This window comes from Arvicanthis niloticus, chromosome 17 (genome assembly GCF_011762505.2).
Source record: "Arvicanthis niloticus isolate mArvNil1 chromosome 17, mArvNil1.pat.X, whole genome shotgun sequence".
NCBI classification, from domain to species: domain Eukaryota; kingdom Metazoa; phylum Chordata; class Mammalia; order Rodentia; family Muridae; genus Arvicanthis; species Arvicanthis niloticus.
The window spans coordinates 3,754,462-3,780,039 of record NC_047674.1 but is presented as its reverse complement, the minus strand read 5'-3'; the positions used below and the strand labels follow the sequence as shown (position 1 = coordinate 3,780,039).

The following is a 25,578-nucleotide window of genomic DNA, read 5'->3' as shown; positions in this document are numbered from 1 at the left end:
ACAAGCAGCCTTGGCCTTAGGGAGATTCCCCCGTCCCTCTGTGGCCCCACCCTTAGTTAAATCCTAGTTTTCCCTCTCCTCATCAAAGGTTCACATACTGGTCACATCCAGGTAGGGGTGTCTGATAACAGAAAGGGATACGGTTTGATGGTTTCCCTTTTATAATATCTCTTCAGAAGTTCTTCAAACAACATTTGCTTACATAATGAAGACGTTATTTGGGAATCCCTTTGGCATTAAAGAGAAAAAGTAGAGAGCTAGGAATGGAGCTTTGTGTTAAAACATTTGTCTAACATGTCCGAGGTGCTGGATTTATTTTCTAGTACCACTATAAAAAACCATTCAGGACGATAAACTCGAAGTCAAGTTGCTGCTGGGCCTCTTAATGTACAAATTTTCGACAGTTCCCTGTATACTTCACCTACTTATAAGCACAGGCCATTCTCACTACTTAAAAAATAAATAAATACATTGCCAACTCAAGGTCCTCAACCTATGTAATAAAGATACAAGCCCACAACAAAGCTGCCATTTGTGATTTGTTCATGACTATATTCACACTAGCCAACTCATCTACACACTTTGCTCATTAGTTACTTATGACAGTGAGACAGACACTAGATTGTCATGGAAAACAAGATACAGACAGGACTGTTGAAAATCCCAAACTCAACACCAATGTTCAGACATGGTTTTTTTATTCTTATTTAAATTATCAGTTGAATTTCACACATGCAAAAATAAACAAAGGAACCAAATCCTGTGCTTGTAGACAAACCCCCACACAGAAGAAAATTATAGTTCTTACAAGTGAAAAAGGCAGAAGAATTCTTTTATTGTCTAAAAGAAGTTGTCAAGCAAAGTGTGTTAATATTTCAGTGTGTTGGTGTGAACAATGTGGTATTTAAAGATGAAGATACATAATAATAGCTTTTCTGTTTCTCTCTATCAGCTTTCCTGGGGATCTTAATAAACTGGACTTAACAAGAGCTAAATGCTGAAGTCTAAGGAAAGGCAAAACTCAAGTTTCCAGGAAGCACATGGATTGTACCACCTGTCGAAAAGGATGAAATGCCTGACTTTACAATAATCAGGGCTGAAGGTAGAATCCTTGCCTGGTATGCATGGGATCCCCTACTCAATTTCCAGCACTACAGACAAACAAGAAAATGAAAAAAAGTCATTAAACTCATGAGCTGGTTATGAAATATCATAGCTTCTTTTCTTTCATTCAGTAAGATTTCTCAAGGGTTCAATCACAGCTTTGTCCAGTCCAGATTTAGTCACGAGCTCTCTCTCTCTCTCTCTCTCTCTCTCTCTCTCTCTCTCTCTCTCTCTCTCATTTGACTTTCTTTGTTGACATTGTTCTTTTATTTTTGAGATTATAATTACATATTTCCCCTTCCCTTTTTTTCCCCTAAGCTCTCCCATATACCCCTCCTTGCTATCATTCAAATTCATGGTTTTCTTTTTTTCATTAATTGTTATTACATGTATATATGTATGTATATACATAAATATTTCTAAATATAACCTTCTCAGTCTGTATAATGTCATTTGTATGATTGTTGTCACTTGTAGGGCTGATCATCTGGCATTAGATAAACAACTAGTGTCTTCTTCTCTGGGAAAGACTATTTCTCCAGCTCTCAGCCTTTCTCATTTGCCTATAGTTCTTTTTGTGGGATTTGAGGCCTCTTGGGACTTCCTCTTCTACTTTGAAACATCAGTTGCCGTCTTTGTTCAGCTCATGTTTAGGTAGTCATGTTGCTGAGATGATATGGGCGGAGCTTGTGAGATCACAAGGAGACACAGTCTCACAGCAAGCTCTCTGAGCCTCTGGCTTTCGACCCCCTCTTGAGCAATGTCCACAAAGCCTTAGGTGTGAGAGTTCTTTTGTAGATGTATCCATTGAAACTGAGCTTTATAACTCTGCGTTTTGATTGATCATGGTTTTCTATAGTGGTCTCTGTCTTTTGCTAAGAGAAGTTCCCTTAAGGTGGGGCAAGAATTACACTGATCTCTGTGTACAAGGACTAATATTTTAGAATGTAGTTAGGGATCATGAAGCTTTAGTAAGTAGTGGTTGTTGGCTCTCTTCCAAGATCCATGAGATCACTAGCTCTGCATAGTTGGCTAAGTTTCCAGTACCAGGCATGATTTCCCTCTTGTTGAGTGAGTCTTGAGTCCAATTAGAGAGCTGTTGTTACCACCAAGGTATGTGTGCCACTACTGCACCCTCTGGGTTATTGTGCCATGCTGGTCATTGTTGTGGTTAATGGGCATCACAGCTGGATAGAACTGTTGCTTGTTTCCCTCCTTTGGAAGCTTTCGTGTTGCCTTCAGATAACATGAAAGTTAGTCTTCATTCAGCATTTAGGTCAGTTCTAGCCAGGGGCCTCTGGACCTTACCTGCTTGGTGTCTTCAGGAGTAGGAATTTATCTTCCACCTATGTGTGATAACCAAGGGCATGAGCAATAGCTTGCCTGTTTTTAGAGTGTCCAGTGAAACCCTGACCAGCAACATGAAAGAAGGATCCTTGGGCCACCAGGGAGTCTTCAGTAACAAAGAATAAACTTCATTTCACTTGTAACTGCCTCTGAGTCTGTTTTCCTGCCTTGGGAATGAGAAACTTTGGGGAAGGAATTAAACTCTCTAATGCCCATTTTTCATCTCTAAACTGTTGAAAAGATATAGATTACAAGAAAGACAGACCTAACATAGAGGTGGCTTGAAAATAGGTTAGGTATCAAAAAACTAAGCAGAGGAACTGAAGAAATAACTATGAAGGTAAGAGTACTTGGTGTTATGTAAGACCCAGGTATTTGTGTATCCATGTGGTGCTTCATCATGAGTTCAAGGGGACCTGACATCTTCTTTAGACCAGGCATCATATCTTGCACATACATACAAACATGCAGGCAAAAAGTCATAAACATAAAATCATTTTTTAAAGGGAAGAAGCATAGGAATCATTAAACAATGTTCTTAGTCTTTCATGGTTGTTTGGGAGAGAGGCATGAGTCATTCATACACATGCAATGACAAAAATTAGCTAGCAGACTGGACATATATTAGTTTTGAAAGGAAAACTTAAACTATGCTTAAGTGCACAATAATAATGAACTTCACTTTAATTTCCTTTGATAGTTCATAAATTACTTCACAACCTTGTATAGCTTGGCAATCATCAAGATTATGAAAGATGTTCATTGTACAGTCAAAAATAGCAGTTAACAAGGTGTTTGGGTAAATAAGATACCCAAGTAAAAGATTATCTGTATTCAATTTAAATAGGGCTTACAAGTGTTATCAACTAGTTTTTAGATCATAAAGGTTTCCATTAAGTCATATGTATTTTCATATAACACATGGACTCCACATCTCAAGATGATGAAATTAAGAAGTCTTACCTACTTCTTAGTAAACATTTCTGTTTTCTAGATTTGTCATACATTTTTTCTTACTTCATATATTATGCATGTGAGAATTTCACCATGTCTGGATTTGTCAGGAGAAGCATAAAGTGGTTTCTCTGCACACATGAGCATGTGTGGAACATGTTTATTTTAACTAAATTCAAAAGTTTGATAAAAACATCTGATATAATATTCCTTCAAAGAAACAACTTTAAATTTTTAATTGATTCCAGAATTTTAAACTTACACAAAATATCACAGGACTTTCCCTTGAAAATGTCCCAAACCCATGAAAGGAAATCATACTGATATTTTACAAATTGCATTTTACTTTAAAACAGCACCACCCAGATAGCTAACTCACTAAACTAATTTTGGTTTCAAGAAAGTTTCCTCTCTCTTACATGAAGTGAACCTTCATCCATAAAAATGTGCCTTCTCAGAGGATGTTGGGAAGGTGCTGAAGACCATTACAAAAAGGGAGCATTTTAAAAAGATTTTTAAATACATGTACTGTTGAAGTACGGCTGTGGCCCCTAGAGGACTGTGCTGAGGTGAGAGACTCTGGGAGGACAGAGCCTGATGAGTTTCCTTTTATAAAGCAACTATCTCAGGTATGCCATCTGTTGAGCCTTCCTGATTCTGTCAGACAGGAATATTTTCATCATTTCTTCCTTAGGGAGAAGGGAAAGCACACAGACCAGGATAGAAGCTGAAAGAGTATGAAAAAACTACTTACATATATCTCAGAAAAAGGGAAAAGAAGAAAGAAAAAAAAACAGAAGAGAAAAAACAGAATATAAATGCTAAAAAGACAAAAAGATGGGGTCTATTACTTGTTTTAATACTTACTAGGTATTATTTTGATAATCTTGTTGGTGATAATTATCAATGAGCATTTACCAAAGGCCAATCACCATGCTTCTTACTTGACATGTGATAGTTCATACACCTGTTCTAGTAAGTGCATCTAAGTGAGATGCCTTACATAGGAGCAGGTGGAGAAGACTTTCCTGTAAATAAATGGTCTAACTGCATTCGGATTCATGTTTCCATGATGTCAAAGTCAAGATACACTCATGTCACAAAATGAACAGAAACCAGAACCTCCAGAGCTTTTTTTTCTGAGAGCCAACAAGTTCACAAACAGCTAAGACACTGTCTTAGAGAATGTGGACAATCTGTCGATCTAAGCCCGTATCATATGATTCCCATTGATTCTACCCAGTCTTTTATTATGGCCTCCTGTACATCCTGAGAGCTTAAAGTACATAGCAGGGGTCAAGGGAGGCACCAACTCAATACCAGCTCAATTAGTGTGACACTCAGTAGCCACAGTGCTACTTTATTAGATAAACTTCCTTTTAATACCGAAATTAAAACTTTCTGCTTACGTTTCTGGATCATGACTATTTCCTAGAGGATGTTAACACTCCTTCTGTCATGGTAGATCATTGCTGAGACTTAACTGCTTGAGAAACTTCTCTACAGATTCTGGTTTTTCAGATTGATTTGTAAAGGAATGGGTTTAGTTATGGCATTTCCGATATACTGCCAATCAGGAATATCTTAGGTTATCCCTTCCGTCCCTATCCCTCTCATTACACACCCCCACTCATACACCCCCTTTGACCTCACATGCTCTTTTCATTCCCTTTGATTTCCCTTTTCATTTTTCTTTGTAAATCAAAATAAAGAGGAAATAAATAGCTAGAGATTGTTGTCTCCCTTCTGCCTGCTTTCTGATCACAAAGCACATGAACTACTCTTGTTTTTTTTTTCTATTTTCTCCTTTTACTGAAAATATTTTTTAAAACAATATAATATATTCTAATTATGGTTTCCTCTCTACTGCCCACAGTTCCTCTCTACCTTCCATTCAAATCCACATGCTTTCCGACTCTCCTCAAAAAACAAACACCTAAGGCATAGTAATAAAATAAAACAGAAACAAATTAGAATATGACAAAACAAACAAACAGAAGCCAAAGAGTGCACTAGTCACTTTAACTTGCCTCCTACAATGGGACGAGACGAGAGCCATACCCAAGCTGTGCAACTTCATGGCTTGGGCAGAGTACAGAGTATTTTTCCAGTGTTCTAACTATCCCTAGGCCTAGAAGCTTCTAGCCCCTGTACAATCAAATCTTCTACAAGCCCAGACCTTGAAGGCTCCAGCTTCCACCCTCTGTCTGCTAACCTAGGCCTAGAATAATTCAACCTCCAAGACTTACTGTTGAATAAGCTCACCCTTTTTAGTTCTTTCTGGGTTCTGACTGGCTGGTTTAATTCAGCTGTTCTGGCTCAAATTCCTCTCCAAGCTGCCTGATTAAATCTGGCTTCTCTTGGCTTCTGACTGAATTGTTCTGCTTGGCCTCAAACTAACTCTGGCCATCTGTTCTAATCCTCTGGCTCCTTCTCATTCTCTGGCTCATTCTGTTTTCACCTGTGTCTAGCTTGTTCTCTCTGCAACCAGTCTCCATAAAACCATCCCAGTAAAACCTGCCTCTGAATTCCACCAACTGAACTGTGAATAACTGAACTGCTACAAACTCAACTCTCCTGCACTGCCTGTCACCTCACTGACTCAATGGAGCTGACTGACAAGAACTCAGTGCTGAGTTTAAGAACAAGTACCACCACTCTTAGACCTAAGCTTTTCTTTTCCTGAGATTTGTTCTATACCAGGCTGGCCTTGAACTCAGAGATCTGCTTGCCTCAGTCTCCAGGGGTTAAAGGTATGTGTATTCCAGATAATATAGACCTAGAAGGTCTTTCCATGTATTCTCTTGCCAGAGCAGCCATATTGCTGGATTAAAATTCCTCTACAAAACAGCCTAAAAGAAGATAAAAACAAACAAACAAACAAAAACAAAATAAAACAGACATACATGCAGAGACACACTCATTTGCACATTCATTCCAGAAAGTACAAAATGGGAAGCCATGATATGTGTGTAAAACCTAGGATAAATAAATACATATAAAAATAAAATTTTTTTTTTAAAGTCCCCAATACAACATTATGAGACAAGAAACCTAAAAAGATGCCATTGAATTCATTTTCTGTTGGCCATTTACAGCTGGGCATGTGACCTCACCTTAAAATAGTTTGTTTTGCCATTGAGATTCCCTTGAAGAAAATTAATTTTTCATTTTCAAGTGACTGTCTGTTGGAGATGGCTTCTTGGTTAGGGATGAGGATGTGTGTCCACTTCTTTTAGCTCTAGAACCCCATCTGGTACCAACCCATGCAGACCCTGGGCATGCTGCCTCAGTCTCTGCAAGCTCCTATATCTGTGGTGCTTCTGGGTCTAGAAGGCCTTGTTTCCTTGGTGTCCTCCATCCATAGATAGATAGAAAGCCATGCAAGGTAGAACAGGACTCTGAGAAATCACAGGAGCCAGTGGTGCCTTACTGGCCTTCCCACTTTTGCTTTTACAGATGACTTCTACACCACCCCCCACTCCCTCATCCTCCTCTTTCTCCATCCCCCTCTTGATTCCCCCTCCTGGTTTGGTCCTCTTATTACAGTTCCTCCCCCTCATCCATAATTATCTGTTCTGTTTTCCATTCCTAGCAAAAATCTTCCACCACAGCCCCTTACTCCATACTTGACTTTGGTGGTTCTATGGGTTGTGGCTTCCTTATCTTTGACTTAACAGCTAACATCCACATATAAAAGAATTTATACCATATTTGTCTTTAAGGGTCTGGGTTATCTCGTTCAGGGTGATTCTTTTCAGTTCCATCCATCTACTAATGAATTTCATTTTATTTAATGGTGGATTAATATTTTATTGTGTAAATGTACCACATTTTCTTTAGCTATTCTTTTGACAGACATCTAGATTGTTTCCAATTTCTGCCTATTATGAATAGAGCAGCAATGAGAGTAGCTGGGCAGTGTCTCTGGGCAGGATGAAGTGTGCTTTGGGTGTGTGCCCAAGAATTGTATAGCTGGATTTTGACCTAGATCAATTTCCATCTTCCCAAGGAACCATCACAGTCATTTCCAAGTGACTGGATAAGTTTTCAGTTCCAACAGCAAATGGATGAGTGGTAAATGGCTATTTGAATTATATTTTACCGGTCACCGTCAAGAATATCTGTGGTTTAAATACCAAGTCCTCAATATGTGAATTCATTATGCACAGGTCTTAACACACATGAGGCATTCCAACTGAGCATGTGCAGCTGTAAGCAGAACTCCCATTCTTGCTCTTTATCATTGTGTTGTTTATTCTGTTGATTGATGCTGGATATCACACACACACACACTATTGGGGTTCCTACAATAGAGGTAGTAGAGTATACCTACTAGAGTATATAAATCTCAATTTTATGTAGTAAACAATAGAAGATTGCTCATTTTCTGCAAGAGACTAGTTTTAGACTTTTTATTTTTATTTGTTTCTTTTTCTCCTAGACAGGTAACAGGGGAAAGGATTTTTTTTCCAAAGCTTCTTTTTAGTCTTATTTCCATTAGACGTTTCTTCTTCTTCTTCTTCTTCTTCTTCTTCTTCTTCTTCTTCTTCTTCTTCTTCTTCTTCTTCTTCTTCTTCTTCTTCTTCTCCCTCTCCCTCTCCCTCTCCCTCTCCCTCTCCCTCTCCCTCTCCCTCTCCCTCTCCCTCTCCCTCTCCCTCTCCCTCTCCCTCTCCCTCTCCCTCTCCCTCTCCCTCTCCCTCTCCCTCTCCCTCTCCTTCTTCTTCTTCTTCCTCTTCTTCTCCTTCTTTTTCTCCTCCTCCTCCTCTTTCTCCTTTTCCTTCTTCTCCTTCTCCTCCTCTTCCTCCTCCTCCCTCCTCCTCCTTCTATCACTAATACTACTACTTCTACTACTTCTTTTTCTTCTTCTCTTCCCTCTCCTCTTCCTTCTTCTTGTCTTCTGCTTCCATCTCTTTTATATTTTCACCCTTAATCTCCATTTCCAGTTCCTTAGAGAGGCAACCCTGGGTATATCCCATAGGAATTCAGTTTCCAACTAGTCCTTTTGCTCCATAATAACTCTATCATTGGTTCCTCAGATTTTAATACCTAGATAGATGTATGTGGTCTCTTAAGTGGGAAGTACTATGTCACATGGTATATTGCATGCCATGACTAATCTTCTGTTCCATATTGGTACTCAGTTAGTTTTGGTTGACCAGGCAATTCTCATGTACCTTTTGCTTAATGTCTGAGTAATTGGAGGGAGAAAGACTTTGTCCTGTCTTTCTCCTTTTGGGGCTTCCTCCTTTTGCACTTTATTTGAGATTATGAGTGAGTGTGATTTCAGATGAGAAACATTTAACAGTGAGTCAGGGAGATGAAATTTCACTGAGATGCAGAACACAGGAAGAGAAAATGTGTGAAAAATCACGTTGACTGGGTTGTCTTGGTAAAGCAGAGAAAGGAAATTCCCGCACAGCAGGCTTTAATAAAATTGGCAAGCTGAGATGTGGGGCTGTGCAAGAGTCCTGGTGAGGAATACAGAGAGGGAAAGCTAGTGTAGGAATCAGGAGGTCTTTCTTATCTTGAATGTTTCCCCCTGCACCTAATTTATTCTCCAAATGGGTTCCCAGATGAGAATTGGTTTCCTATGAATCTACAATAATAAATGTAAGAGGATCGGGATACGTCTTCCAATACAAGAAGTAAACCAAATATTAGGCAGTCTTCTGGTTTGGCATTAAAGGTTGCTATGAAGAATATGCATTTATCTGTGAGTATTCCGAAGAGTGTGTGGGACTTCAGACTCCGAGAGGAGATAAAGTGAGGCATGCTCATTGCGTAATGAAAAGATCCATCGTGCAATTATAAAAAAAATTACACACTTCAAGGGATCTGTAAACATTATTAGATTTTCATGCAACATCTCCAGACTTTTTCTTAAGTCTTTCGGGTAAAGCATGGCCATCACATCATGGCCACAGAATTCCGGTTTCCTTATTCCTCATTTATCAGTGAACTGCCACTTTCCTACTTATTTTCTTATGTATATTCTGCTTCTACCTACCAATTTGTAAGGTTCTTGGTATTGACAGTGTAGCTCAGTGGTAGAGTATCTGCCTAATATTCCCAAGGTCCTGTGTGTGTTCGAAGCATTCATAACACATAGATTATGAATGCTTAGAAGCATTTCTGGTACACATTAGGCACTCTATAACTTGTTTACTGAATTATAAATGACCTTGAGAGGATGAGAGAGTTTGAGTCACATGAGTAAAGCACCAGAATGGCAGCTGGCAGCCAGTTCAGAGCTCCTGCATTGGCCATTGTTACAGCAGCCCCTGTTTACTTTAGCTCTCTGGTGAGTGTGCAAGAGGTGACATATCCCCAGAGGAGGCAGCTGAAGACTGGGGGCCAGGGCACTGAACACCCCTAAGTGCCAGCATTCACATTAAAAGTTACAGGAAATGTTAGTAGGCATAGCTCCTGTGACCCCTACCTTTTAGGAACATGTGATAAAGTACCTTTCCAAAATTGAAGTCATTGGCCTTCATGAGAGTCTGCAGATTCTAGAGTGAGGGTCCAGCAACCTCAGCCTCTATGGAGTGAGAGCTTTGTATTTTAGGAGCTGAGCTCAGGAAAGGCACACCAGAGAATTCTGTTGGAGATCTAGGTCTGCTGGATGCTTGGAAGGGGAGGTCACTTCCCAATGGCTGAATGGGAGTGGGGCAGTCAGTTCCTGCTGTTCTCAGTGGGAGTCTCTCCTAGAGCACCTCTTGTTTTAACCACTTCACTGTTTGTTCCCATCTCATTATCTGTTCTTGTTAAAATCTTTATTATTCATGGATGCAAAAAATAATCCCATCATTAACCCATCATAAATATTCATAACACTTTGCAATTGTGTGCATTTCATTTAGCCACTTGGCAAAACTTCTCTGAAGTAACCCGGGTTTTAAGGAAATCTGGCTAATGAGACCAGAGCCCAGGAAATGCAGGGTGGCCTTTCTCCTTTATGTTATTTTATTTTAACCTGAAAACAAATGCAAAATATAAATAATAATTAAAAGGGATGAGCAAAGGAGGAGCTCACTAGCAGAAAAAAGGAAAAAAAAAAAAGCAAGCCCTGGCTTTGTCTTCATTGTGCTTTTGTGTCTAGCAGAAGATAAGAGTAAACTCTGTACTACAAGAGAGGGATTGTGAGTTTGTGCTACTAATGGATTTATCCAGAAGCCTTCAGAGGCAAGATAAATCCTCTACTTTGGTTAACAGGGACCTTTCTTCTCGTGTTTTATACAATTACTGACGTCAGGTTGAAGCTGAGATAAGAGTAGCCATTTTCTTGGACTTATTATACCAGGCAATCACCCCAGTTTTAGTGTCTAAGAAAGTATTATATCCATTTCTTCTTCTCCTTCTCCTTCTCCTTCTCCTTCTCCTTCTCCTTCTCCTTCTCCTTCTCCTTCTCCTTCTCCTTCTCCTTCTCCTTCTCCTTCTCCTTCCCCTTCCCCTCCTCCTCCTCCTCCTCCTCCTCCTCCTCCTCCTCCTCCTCCTCCTCCTCTTCCTCCTCTTCTTCCTCTTCTTTTAACCCACTTTATCTGAACTACATGCTCTCCTATCAATATGGAGAGCTTTGCTTGGAAGTAAAGGAAAACCTAGCAAACAACCACCGCAGACAAACGAAGTTGGAGTCGTGTACTCTACTGCCGTTTCCCTCCCCTAGGGAGATCGTTTGTTCCATAAATTCTTGCCTAGAAATATTTCTTTCCTGGCTTTCAGCATAAAGATTCTCCCCACTGAAAAGGAGCATTTGGATGGTATGAGCTTGTAGAAGAAAGTATGTACCCCGACACTAGAAAGACGTTGCCCCTTGCCTGCACTTCTTTAGAATTCTTCTGAGCCACTACTGGCAGCGTTTACACCCGATAGTGAGTTGCTTTTCCAGCCCAATGGCTAAGGTGCTGGGAAATGTTGAGAGCATTTGAGCCTGTGCAGCAAGTTCCACTTCCCTGGAGGGTTTCTGCAGTGTAGAAACAAGTTACCACCAACGCAAGTACTGGAGTGGCTGGTGGCATACATCATTTTGTTAAGAAATGTCACATGTTAATGGGGAACACACTAGGTTCCCAAGCAGTGGGTCAATTAAGGAAAGTTCTCTGTGGTCCAGTCCTGTGGAATTGGACTAAGTTCTTCCAACTATTGATTCTTGAGCTCATTTGTGGTAGTGTTCGGCATCTGCCTCGTGGCTTGTTGGCCCATCTCAAAGACTTTAATTAGAGTCTTTCTTTAGTAAGTTGCTCCTCTGCTAACTGATACAGGCTAGCACCAGGGAGAAAGGATGCTTCCCACTATTTATTTTATATCTAACCCTATTGAAAAGGCCTGTACCTTCAAGAAAATTAAGTGTGCTGTTTTATAGGATGCATTGTGTCAATTTAGATGTGACCTTTGAAACTCAGCACATATCTTCAGTGTGTTATATATTAAAATTCAAAGCCAGGTCTTCAATTCCAGCAGTATTAATTACTCCCACTGTGTCTCCATTGTGCTTTCTCCACAGCCCTCTTAGCCCACCATATCTGCTTAATAAAGTATTTTGCTTGCAAGGAACTATGACTCACTCTGTCACTCAGGTATTAGGAACTTATTTTACAGGGCACCTATGCTGCTAACAGAGCCAGACTTTTATGAAACCCGCAGAGCAGAAGCCACATCGGCCTGGCATCAACCCCAGTGCTGCGCTGAGAGAGGGACTCCGAGTTGAAGAAGATGGTTCTGAGGAACTGAAGAGCTGAAGCAAGGCTTTGCCAAGAGGGAGGTCCTTGAGATCATGATGACGATCTGTTCTGTTTTCTCTCATCCCCTGATCTTACCATTGATTTTACTCCTGTTGACACACTAAAGGTCCTGGATAGCTACTCATAGGAGAGACATTTCTCTCTTTGTCAGGATACAGTCGAGGCTACCGACCTTTGTGCCCCTTGCCTTTATGTCAGGGGCTCATTCTCTATCCAATCAGCTAGCCCACTGATAAAATGACTAGCACGGTCCCTTGCTTCCAACCGCTTCTTTACACTACTCCAAGCAGACTGGATGACAAGCCCTCTAGCGCCTGTGATGACTAGAAGCTGTGCCTGGGTGGAGCCAGGCTCCTATTAAAATAGCTCCAGTGCGGACCCGATGGAGCTAGGGGAAGGACTGAAGGAGCTGAAGGGGTTTATAACCCCATAAGAAGAACAACAATTATCAACCAACCAGACCCTCACACACACCAGAGCTCCCAGGGACTAAACCACCTACCAAAGACTACACATGGAGGGACCCATGGCTCCAGCTGAATATGTAGCAGAGGATGTCCTTGTCTGGTATCAATGGGAGGGGAGGCCCTTGATCCTGTGGAGGCTTGATGCCCCTGTGTAAGGGAATGCTAGGACATTGAGGAGGGTGGGTGGGGGAGCTCCCTCATAGAAGTAGGGGGAGGGGATGGGATAAGGGGTTTACTGAGGGAAAACCAGGAAGGGGGATAACAATCAAAATGTAAATAAATAACCAATAAAAAAATAGCCTCAGTGCTTAACACCAGTGGTGGAGTGTTGCAGGTGCTTCGTCACTTATGGGATACTTGTCATCCTTTCCCCTGTGGGCAGCTTTGGGTGAAGTGATTTAAGTTTACATGTCCTTTAATATCATTTACTTGGTAATAGGAGGGTTCTGGGTTCCAAGATATACATGGTAGGTTTCAATTCCCCATTCCCCTTTCTAGATTTTTCTTTTCATTAAAAACAAAACAAAAAAACTATAGCATTATATAGCAAAGTCAGCAGTCCATTTTGATATGATATGAAAGGGAAGCTTCATTTTAAGATGAGAAACTGCCGTGACTGACCTGCGACTGCCCACTCTGATTTTTCTCTTAACGTTCTGGAGTTGCATTCTATGGTAGGATGGAATAAACCCTATAGCTTCCTTGGGAACAAACTGTTTTGAAAACTATAATTTTAAATTCTAGTTTTCAGAGAGATTCATGCTTGTTTTATATGGAAGGTTAGAGTCCTCCTGTCAAGCTCTTCTCCCTAAACTATGTGCTTCCCAAGGTCTGGAACCTGTGTCACAGATACTGGGAAGGAGAGAGGTAACAACGGGCATGGTTGGCATCCCTGCTCCCCTCTCAGCAACCACAGGCACACTGCATAACTATGCTTCTGTTTCGTACATGTATTTTTCCAATGGAATAAGTTGCCGGCAAATAACTAGGGCACCAAGATTCTAGGACCACCACAGACATGATTCTAAAAGCACTGACATGTAGTACCAAGTATAAGGTTGTGCCAAGGACCTATCCCTGCATGATCTGCCACATATCTGTTCCTGCTGTACATGGCTGCCACGTACATGATCAGAGCAGAGCAGGTTAGGTAGATCCTAGAAAACATCCCAATGATTGAAACCTCAGCATTTGCTTTTGTAAATCTCCCAGTAAAATATGTGTATTAGCCAGGTGTAGTAGTAGATGCCTTTAATTCCAGCACTTAGGAGGCAGAGGCAGGTGGAGCTCTGTGAGTTAGATGCCAGGCTGGTCTACAGAGAGAGTTCCAGGACAGCCAGGGCTGCTTTACAGAGAAATCCTATCTCAAAAATAAATAAATAAATAAATAAATAAGCATTAAAAAAACAAAAATGAGTGAATGAATGAAAAATGAATGAATGAATGAATGAATAAAAAGAGAAAAGAAGAAAAAGAGGAGAGGAGGAGAAGGAAAGAGAAGAAAATGAAGGGGAGAGGAGAGTGAGCAGGTAGAGAGAAAGAAGGGTAGAGGAAGGGAAGAGGGAGGGGGAGGAGAGAAAGAAGGGGAGAGGAGGGGGAGGGAAAGGAGAGGGTAAGGGAAGGGCAGAGTAGAGTAGAGCAATTCTTTCCAGCACATCTTTTTCTTGTTTCTTTTCTTCCTTCCTTCCTTCCTTCCTTCCTTCCTTCCTTCCTTCCTTCCTTCCCTTCTTCCCTCCTTTCTTTTTTTCTTTCTTCCTTTTTTTTTTTAATTGCCTGGGACACTGCTTCCAGAGGATTATGTCTGCCTCCGCTGTGGCTAACAAGCTGTCTTTATGTCACTTACTTTTGCTTTCTTCTTGTGTGCCTTCTGTTTCTTCCTATCATGTTAGAGGGGCTTGGCCAACAGCTAGAGAACCCACCTTTTTCCTCCCTCTCCCTGGTGCTGTCAGAATTAGACCAGGGCAGTATGGTATGGATGTCTGTTTAGAACAGCCTAGTGATGGAGGCTGATGTTCTCAGTCCACAGAGTAGGTAATAAGTCTCATGGGCAGGATCGATGATAAAAGAAAGAAAGAAGGAGGGGGAAGCTAGAGTAAGAGATGAGGACAGTCAAACAATCCAGCTAAAACCAACTCAGCTTACTAATGAATGCACTTGCTAGTCCTGAATTCTTGAGACTCTCCTGATAGTTCAACTCTCAAGCCAAGTTAAAAAAAAAAAAAAATTGATTCCATGCCAGTTACAGGGGGCAGGACTGTCACTTACCAGGGAGATTAACTTGCTTTGTTGAATACTGACAGGAACTAGGAAAGGGCAGAAACCACAGAGGATGCTGGCCACTCTAATTCATGGTAACCTCAAATCAAGAATCAAGTGTGAACCAAAGGTGTACAATTTATGCCAACTCAATGTCCAGACTAACAGAACCCTGGAGAGTGAATTTAAGGAATTCCCAGAAGCAAGAAGAACTTTGGTCATTTATTTGGTCTAGTTATTAGACGTTTGAAGGTATGGACTCTAGTCCTTCAGTCTCAGAGTCACACTCTCTCGTGCCAAGCCAGCTATACCAGTCAAAAGAGGTTAATTGTAATAATGGCTGTACCCGGCCTTGGAACATTGGGTCACTCTCTGGGTAGGAAATAAACATAATTGAAGGAAAGACACCAAGGGTCCCTAATGCCAAGTGATGCTTCTGCCAGAGCAGATGGTTTCCCTGTGCAGATGAGCTCTGGGAAGTCTCTACAGTGTGGTCAGATATGTGAATATTGTCATGGTTGGCTGGTTATCCCCCCCTTCCCCGCCTTGATTTCTTTTAACTGCCATGTTTTTGCCCTCTGCCTTTTAGATGTTATCAGACCGATTTCAAATATGTCTAACATGATCCTCATTGTCCTTCAAATGCCACATTGCTCAGGACAAACAGTGCCTTGAAGAAACCTGCTGTGAATACATAAAACCAGAGAATGTAAAATAGTCCAGTGGTGTGTATGTGGATTGGGGGTGGGGATGGCTGGCGGAGGGGCAGCACCTGAACAAACTCACAATACAGATTACAGTTGATTTTCCTCATTGTCAGGTTTGACACCTACAGATTCAACCAACCACTGTTTAAAAATGCCTCTGTACTAACAGTGTAGGCTTTTTGCTTGTCATTATTCCCAAATAATGGAATTATTAAGAGCACTTACTCTTGTTAGATATTGTAAGAAGTATAGATATGATTTAAAGTATGCAGACGGATGCCTGCGTTTTTTTTTTTTTAAACTAAACACTATAGTATTTTATATCAAGCACCTGAGCACCCATCGGTGTTGATTTCTACATGTGTCCTGAACTCTGTCTAGGTACCGAGGATTAATTAACCTCTCCCCAAGTTTTAGAGATAAATTTGAATACATCCAAAGGGCATGCAATGACTTGAGAAATTAGGGAAGAAAGTTAAAGAGTAAACTTTTATGGTAAATCCAGTGACTCACAAATAAGTATCTGGAAAGCCGCCCAGTTCCTTTCTCCTGACTGCAGGGCTTTGGAAACTTCCTTTAAAAAGGGATAAACATGCCATTTTTTTTCCTTCAGCCATGTTTTTTTTTTTTTTAAGTTCTTAGGAATGGGGAGTAATAGACTGGGACCCCTGTCCAAATCCTACTGGAACCTGTGTCTTCTCCTTTCCTGGGGACACCTGAGTAAAGCAGCTTGCTGGGCTCTGTTCCTGTATGGAGGGAAGATGACAATCTCCCTTTCCAGTTAATTCCTCCAAGCCTGTTGGAAAGAGCCACTGGTTTATATTTTATTCTTCATGCCTCTGAGATCTTGGGATGAAATACTTTCTATAAACCACAAAGCCTATTACTATTTTAAGTACCTGCATCTTCCAGAAGGAACACGCTGGCTCCCTGCAGGAGAAATAAATGGAGTAGGCTTTCGGGCTGGCACACTGTCTTTAGTGAAAAATAAAGAAAGACAGAGATTGTCCTGTTCTCTCCACTGTGGAAACTGTGTCCTGAGCTAGTAAAGCAGAACACATATTTCAGAGGAAGCGCTTGTCACACTCTGCCATACAAATCACGGGGCCTTTCCTGGGGGGCTGGGAGGGAGCACAGGGTATGGACAGGATCAAAAGAAAAAAAAAAATAGCAAGCTCTAAACACACAAAAAGCGTGATGATAAAATTCCCTTTAAGGAATGCACTTGAGAATGAACTTGTTCTTTCTCTTGTTTTAGGGGCTTGTTTCATAGCAGTGAAGGGAAGAAAACTACTTTGGCTACTTACATTTCAAAACACACGTGTGGTTTGAGGGAACACCTGGTACCAGTGAATAAAACAGCAGGAGAAAATATTTGGTTCTATTTTCCCATTGTCATCTTTCTTTGAGATTTTTTCCCCCATCCCTCCCTTTGTGTCCCTGTCAGGGTTGACAAGCATCCGTGTGTTACCAAGTGACATGAAGTTCTTGCTTGAATAATCATGGTGAAAATCCAGGGTATTTCAAAGCACATTATTGACTCAGAGAACCACCCACTAGATTGAATTCTTCTGATTAACATTGATTGACAGTATCCTTGAGGTGCTGGTTTTAAGCCAAATGGTCAGGTCCACCCATGTCCCTCCCGTAGCTCTGACACTGGGATCTTTTTTTTCCCATAGCTGCTATGATATGAGTCGCAGTTGAGATTTCTCTTGTTGATGAGAAAAACCTCCTGTTCAAGTAAAGACAGACATAAAGACAAATAAATAAATTACTAAATAAATACCCACAAAAATAACAAGAGAAACTAGCGGGGAATGTTTGCTCTCCCCCTCCCCGCCTTCTTATTCATCTGCCTTCAGCTCCAGTACTGACAGTGCTGTCATTGGCAGCAACAAGGAAGAGCTCTGAACATGCTTAGGAGGAACAGGGGGGCATTTTATATAAGCAATGAAATCATGCCTCTATCTCAGTGTGTGCAGAGGCCATTGAACAGAGTGTGGCAATCTGTGATGGAAAGAACAAACAGTTCCTCATGTTGGGGCAAGCCGAATGAACAGGAGGCCACTATTCCTACTTCTTCTCCTCAGTCCTAAGGGTTGAGTCCAGAAATCTCACATGAAAGGGTAAAAAGCTGCATTCTGCTTGGGAACCTTGGGAACGGGAAGGAGATTGGAGACTTACCTGAGAATACCATTTGCACAGTTAGCTTAGTGACTAGGTAATAAGTTCTTCTCAAGTGTGGCTTGATACATCACCTCTAACTAAACCTTTGGTGATGCCCTTGACTGTTCCCTGTGAAAGGCGATTCCCTGTCTTTTCCTCTTCTTTAAATATTAGGCATTTACTTATTATCTGTATCTTAACCAAGGGACAGAACTACTATAGCTTTACTCCTCAGACTGGAGCAGAAACAGTTCCATCTTAAAAACAGGCGTAAAGTGCACTTAGCTGCTGAACAACTTAATAAAATGGAACGTATCACCCTAAAAACTGACAGAACACTGGCCTGATTAGTTATTTATGATTTCTCAGAGTATCTTTTCCGAAGGGAAAACATGATGCTTCCACAGCAGCTTTCCTAAAGGATTGTGGTATTATTAGCTGAACACGCTACAGCTTTGCAAGAAATCTCTAAGAAGCTGTTTTACAAACAGTTCCCATGAAACTGTTGTGATCAATGAACAATTTCTCAGAAATACTTGAATTTTCATAGCACCTATATTTACTATTAATTCCTATGAGATTCTAATATGTATTTGTGTTTTATTTACACAACACCTGGCCTTCTAGATGCCAAATATCCTGTGAGCCTTTATATTCAGCATCTCAAATGACTCCAAATTCCAAATGCCTGGTTGGCAAAAATGAGTGTGGATCCTGTGATATCATTGTTCATTCGTCTGCTGTATCTCTGGTCCAGCTTGCTTTTCCTTTACTGTGGATAGTAACCTCTTTTGAGTTCTCCTCACTTGAAGCTCGCAGCTAGGATCATATTGCCCATCCGTTTACATGTTTCACACTGTGTTTTGTTTCTCTGATCATGTGTGTGTGCATGTGCACCACGCTTGTGTGCATGTGTAGCCTTCATCTTCCCAGAGATCCTAAGCTGTTTAACATAGACACAGACATGGACTCAGGAGCATCCCTGACTTACATAAAGTGGAATCTGAAGCTGTCACCCTTTTTCACTGGCCCCATAACCTTAGGGGAAGAAATGAAAGTTTCTTGGAACCAACATATTCAAAATTTGTTTAGCGACACTCATCTTATCTTGGGTTTTCTCCCATTTGCAGGCATTGTTGCAGCAACTGTAATAGGCCACCCCATGATGTTAACCTTTGTAAAGCCTATGGTAACTTTTCACTTACCAAGTTTTCAGTTTTGTAAGGTGTTTCTAACTTCATTTGGGTCACTGTTTATATGATTTCCTTTGAGTTTCCTAATCTTAAAATCCCCAATTTTTTTTTTTTTACTCACACAAAATAATGAAAAAAAATCACCTAGCTATTTGTGCATGGTATAAGGGCCCGAATTTTATACTATTACCAATACATAATTACTGCTAAGCTTTCATGTAAAGCCTGCCTCACCTAGCATTGCAAAGGTTACAAAGACAGACTGTAAAGACCTTCCCATACAGCAGTAAGAACATCACGACTGCTTTGCTTCAATGCTTTGGGTGTTGACGGTGAAGATGGTAATGATAATATAATGCTGTTCTGGTTAGAAATGTCCCATATGGAGTCAGCTACATCTTGCTAAAAACAATGTCTTATGTCTCATTCTATAAAGCTATCACCCTTTGTTATCAAAAGAAAAAGTCAGGGTAAATTATTAGTGTTTAGAGCCTTGCCAAATGATTATCCTAAGAAGCTCTTGGTGAGCTTAATATTAACATCAGGTCATTAAAGCTAAATCTTGACATACATGCGGTGTTGATTACATCACACATTTGCTGGTTTTGCTCTATAGGTAAATTTTTCTGACAGTTCTTTTATCAGTGTGGTCTTCAAGGACAAAAACATCACTCAGATGCAAGTAGACTTCACACTGGCCAAAGACCAAGAAGAGTTAAAGAACAGCAACAAGTCACTTCTAAAATGTTGCCGCATTCAGATCCATAAACGGGCGTCTTGAAGATATCACGTGACCTGCCATGGCCATACCACGGAAGTCATGGATAGTGAGAACTGAGGTTTGGGCTCTACCTATTGCTTTTTTTTTTTTTTTTTTTTCCTTTTTTTTTTAAAGTGTGAAATGATCACTAGGAAATGCTTATTTGGCCTTTATTTTGATGGGATAGAAGTGTCTATGCAAACTAAAAGACAATCTGTATACTCCTGATGTACTTACATCATTTAACATACAAGGCTTTGTCATACTGCCTATTTTAAGGAGACAAGGCAGAAGTCCCACCATTTTCTTGTCAGAATAATTGTGCTAGTCTTTGCTCCTCCCTTATCTTCTCTATGCCATATCATCATTCTGTTCACAACGATTTCTTAAAAAATTGGTAGAGTATAACTAACCCCTGAAATAAAGGTGTAATTCAAGGAAAAAGAAGTAGAAGGAGGGATCCAATTAAAATGATGAAAATCTTTAATTTTTATTTAGGTATACTTGTACGGACACGTGTATATACAAATACAGATCGTATGGATTTGCGTGTGTGTGTTTTAATTTTTTTTTTTTACATTTTCTTTTACGTTTATATAATGTCAGCATTTCAAAACAGCACTCGATGAGGAGGTGCAAAGGACAGCAAGGCAGGGAGTCCAAGCACAGGGCTGCATGGAAGGAGCTGGACTTTACACCCAGACGCACACACGGTGAGTGGCTTCAATGCGGTGTCAAGAGTAAGCATGGGAAACAGATTTTTGACTCATGGGTAACCTCCAACATGGCAGCATCTATTAAACTGTACAAACAATAGGAGCGAGCCCATTGTAGGGAGATTTCGTCTCACATCTGAGCAGCTCTGGGGCAAATGCGTGGGAAGAACTCAGCGATGCCAAACCAGAGACAGACCTGCCCATTCACGGCTCTGAGGGAAAATAGAATGTGAGGGTGGGGTGACAGAGAGAGCAAGAGAGAATGAGAGAGAGGTGGGGGAAGGGGGGGAGGGAAGGAGAGGCAAATGGGGGGGGAGATGTTGGTGGTGGAGGTGGTTTTCAAAGGAAAAATCTGGTGACCACAACTCTGAGAGCAATGAATGGTAAGGAGGAGTTTAAAACTGTTTTTCTAATTTTGTGAAACTAATAAAATGGCTGCAGCCGTTGCTAAGGCACAGGAGAAAAACAGAGTCCCTGAAAGCCCACAGGTACTGTGACTCTTCCTTTCACAAAGACGCAGAGAGGGAAACAGCCCCACTGAGCCTTCCTAAAGGGACTGGTCTGCATCCTGAGTCTGAGCCGCACTTGATACTCACAAGACTTCCTAGGGGAGAATGACAAACAGAAAACCAAACCAAAGTACAGAACCATTTCTAAGTTATCTAAACCTTTTCAAACCACATGCTTGGGGTGAGGGGAAGGACCACAGAGCTCCGACATCAGACCTTGAAAACACCGAGGACAAAATGTCAATCAAAGCAGTCCTGTTGTTTCTGGTCCCAAGACGATGGAGCTGTAAGATGGTGTGGTCCAGTATGGAGTTCCAGTCACTTGTGACTTCTCAGCCATGTATACATTGGATGTTTCAAAGCCTCAATGCATGTTTTGTATCCTGAAAGTCTGTTTTCACTTACAAAAGACATAAGAATCAAATTAATACTTTATTATCAAACACTATATACAACAGAGGTTGCTAATAATACAGAATTAAAGAACGTAGGTTTTTTTTTTTTTTTTTTTTTTTTTTAACATTTTAACTTTTCTTTCCTCTGCCACCCAAGAAAGTACAGTACAAAACAATAGTCTAAAACTAACACGAACTGTTACCTGGTCTATTAAAGGATACACAGTATCCACTAAACAGACAGATCTTTATTCCCTGCTTCATGTTGCAAAGCCCTTGGCAACCAGGGGCAAAGGTCGCTGGGGTTTGACCAACTGGGGCTGAGGGGCTCCAGGGCTGCCCTTCCTGTTTTTCCATTGTTTTAAAAATGAAACCAACTACCAAGTTGCACCGACATCCTAAGCCCACAGAGGATTGTAAAGACACCACAAAAAGCCACCAGCGCATTTTTGGACAAGATAAAAACTGTCTGACACCAATTGTCTTGAAAACTCCGCACAAGCGTATTAGCTAAGATTATGTCACAGGTAAAAAGCATATTGTCTACTGGCGTGGATAGTTTTTCTTTTTTCTTTTTTTTTTAAACTTAATCATCAGTGGCATGGCCGTGAAGTAAAAGGGTCTAATTGCACAGTGGGGAATGAAAGACAATGGCAGAGAGGGCCATGAGGAATTATTTCATCATTTGTTAGAGACAAATGCTAGAATCACTGAACTCACCATTTCTACAATGACATTAGAACTGCTAATGTCGTTAGGACTAACTGGAATTACCACAGGATCACTTGGTGTCCTTGACTGTAGTACATGCAGTATTATCTTGGTTCTATTGATCCATCTTAGAAGGGATTTTTTTTTTTTGTCCCTTTACTGAAATCCCACTAACCCACAAACCTGTAACTATTAATAAAAAAGAATACATCTGGATATCACTGAGAGTTTCGAGCGCATAAATAAAGGCAAAGAAATCCAATGCTTTGAAGTTCTGTTTCAGTGAAAATGGTGGGTGCCTTCTGTGATGAGACTCTGCTACTCCAGAGAAGTCTCAGATGTTGGGAGAAGAGGGGAGAGGACTAACTATATCTTTGAGGCTGGTGACTCCGGTCACATGGTTCAGGTGAGAGCAGATTCCAGTCGCCTCCACTCCAAAGGGACCAGGTAAGTAAGCCCAGCTTACATTCCAACGTGCGTACAACTCTCTAGGGTGCAGTTCGTTCACAGCTGCCTTCCACTCACATCTTTTTCTAATTTGAAACCACTTGCAATTCTAAGCAATTTCCGATCCATGAAGTCCATCTATAATGTGAATTCTTTTTTTTTTTTTTACATATACATCTTAAAAACGAATATATAAAAAAATTCTTTTTTTTTTTTTAAAACTGGAATGCTTTCAGTTTTCCACATTACATGATCATTGCATTTACTGACTTGCTTGTTTACAAAGGCATGGTTTCTATTGATGTCGTGCAATAGCAAAAATAGGCTAGATCACCTTTCCATTGGTCTGACATTATTCCCTGTCTAGGCTTTGGGATTTAAAGTTCCTGATACCCCACCAGGAGAAATCCCACAGCTTGTGTTTCCTGGCAATCAGCTGGAACCACCTCCTTGGCCATGCTAAGGTTCTTTAAACAGGGTCATCCTGTATTCATTCTTCTGCCCCAAACCCTACTATGAAACAAGATAAACCCCCTGTGTTTCTAAATGTATCAAGGGATACCACTTTTTCTCACAAGTTTAAATAGGACAAGCATATATACTCACTCTCAGCATAAAGTATATCTAAATAATGTATTTTCTATTCTAGTGGATTTTTAAAAAAATATTTTGTCAAAGTCTTTGGGACTCCATCTTGTTTATCTCCCACAGATAAACACGTGTTCCCCCTATGCTTTAGGCTGTGTCAGAAAGGGAAAGGATATAAAAATCAACACTTAAATTTCTTATTCCAAACTTTGGAATTTGTATTCCAAATTTCCCTTTAGCCCTCCCAAGTAGTGCTGACTGACTCTCCTGGTGACAGGGGTTTGTGTCTGGGTCCCCTGTGGTCATGGAGCATGGAGCAGAACATGGGTTTTGGGGTGGGGGTTGGGGAAAGGCCACAGCACACTGGAGCTCCAGCAAAGCCAAATCGCATCTCCTCTGGCCAGACTCTCTTTCCTTGTACGGACTGTCCCCAGAGGAGTAGCCAAAGCTATTCCACTCTCTACTCATCAACCCTGGCTTGGCAGCCTTGGGGAAGGTCACTTTATTCATAAAAACGCCTCTTTGAACTCCTAAAAAGAAAAAAAAAGTTGTAGCACCATGGTGAACTGTATTCAAAGGAAAAAATAAACCCTCAGGTGTGTACTGCCTGCTCACTAAAAAGTGAGAGGTACTCACACCCCCAGCAACAGATCCTTTTCTCAATATTCACACTTCCTCTGATTTAGCATCCCTGCATCCAACCCTCCTCTGGGAGAAGAGGCTTCTTCAACACAGCCCAAGTTTTGTTGGAAAAAAAAAAAAAGCTTTAAGACAGTCCCATTTGATGAAATAAAAACTAGTATCTGAAGCTTTGAGAAGCCTGCTCACTTCTACACTTCTAGAGGGTGTGGTATAATATTATACCTATTCTTAACTTCACCCTTTTGGACCTGACAGGCCAACACCATGTTCCACATGACTACCTTACTCTCCTGACCATGAAGGCGTAAGTATTGTATAGGAGAGGCCACCCCTCTCAGGCCTGGACACTGCAGGCAGCATCTGCCGCTATTCTTTCTCATGTGCATCCGTGGTCAACACCCTGAGCTTACGGAGGTGAGCTCTAGAGGAGAATGCACAGGAGGCGAAGACCCGCTGCTGTCACTCTGACAATCTGGCATTTTTATCTGGACTCCATTTAATTGGGAAGGGGGTGAGAGGAGTCAAGGGCAAGGGCTAGGAGTGGGGTGGGGTGAAGGAGGCAGCAACAAGTTTATCCCCCAACAACCCCAAGTTGTTGCTTAGAAATCAGGCTGAAGGAAAGAAAACAAAAATCTGACATCTGCCAAAAACCAATAACAAGTCCCTTCTTGGGATGAGCAGTTAGGTGGATCTCTGGTGTTCCAAGACCCTGATGTTTTCTGTGACAGGTGACGGGAGGAGACTGTGCTATAATGTCAAAAGCATCGCCAGGAGGAACAGTAGGATTGCCAAAAGGCGGCTGGGTATCCTTGGTGTTTGTGCCGCATTCTCACCGCGGGATGGCTCGGCTGACTCATGAACGGTGTCATCTGTTCAAATAGAAAGTACACATTCCGATGAGATTTCACATCCTTAATAACTCTCTTGCAGCAGCCTGCTGTTAACAGACCTCGCCACCCTCTGCAAAGTAGGGTAATGAACCTTGTGCCACCATTGACTTTCATGTCTGCATAATCAGTCATTATTTACAGCTAACAAAGGAGAGGCAGGGGAAATTGGACTTCCTTCACAATATTTACACTCTGCCTTGAAACCGAGGGGGAAACTGCATACAGTATAATATTCACTGTAGAAGCTACTCTGATTCGATACCGGTCAGATGCACTTTGCACAAACTGGGGAAAGCACCTTTAAGCATGAAGTACTGTGGGAGGAAGTAGCATACTGGAAGGGAAGGGGAGAGTTATGTGGGTATATTAGTGGTTAACCAGACCGGGTTGCTCATTCTTTTCCTTTTAGGCATTTCACGGGATTAGTGTTGAGTGTTTAGTTGTTTGGTGTATTTTCAAATGTGAAAAAAAATTAAATGCCAAGACAACAGTATTTTAAATAAACTGTATATAATACCCAGGAAAACTTCAGAAATCCCGTACCCACTGGGCTGCCTACAATTAGGAATCAATTATGGTACTATTTCCATTACAGGCCCTGCATCTCCAGATTAAATTACTTGAACTTGACTATTCTTATTTTTATCAGGCTGAGGCTTGGCACATAAATTATCAGTGTAGATGCAAATTTTCCTCTAAATAAAATGGATTAAGTGAGTTAAGCTTCTTTTATTTAGCTGTAAAGTGTTCTACGAGGCTGCCTCTGACTCCGGATAGCCTCCCTGATCTGCATGATTAACAGGCTTAACTTCGAAATGGGAACTTTGCAGTAATTAGTGCCCAAAGATAGATTGGAGGCTTGCCCACGAGCTGTACGATTCTCTAATGTGGCCCATCTCCTTCCTCCCATCTGGCCTAGCTTATGCTTTTAGCCCAGATGACCTCTGGACATGTTTCTGGAGCTGACAGTTGGCCTCTGAGC

The 25,578-nt window shown here is 41.1% G+C and overlaps 1 protein-coding gene across 3 annotated transcripts in view; it reads right to left on the bottom strand.

The window, feature by feature from the left end:
* Positions 1–20,163: 20,163 nt before the first annotated feature.
* Efna5 (ephrin A5) overlaps positions 20,164–25,578 on the bottom strand; it is a 275,756-nt gene continuing 270,341 nt past the window's right edge. For all 3 annotated transcript variants that reach the window (XM_076914673.1, XM_034521519.2, XM_034521520.2), the window contains one exon: positions 20,164–24,575. In XM_076914673.1, coding sequence (XP_076770788.1) covers positions 24,454–24,575 — 122 coding nt within the window. In that variant the 3' untranslated portion in view covers positions 20,164–24,453. The remainder of the gene's footprint in view (positions 24,576–25,578) is intronic.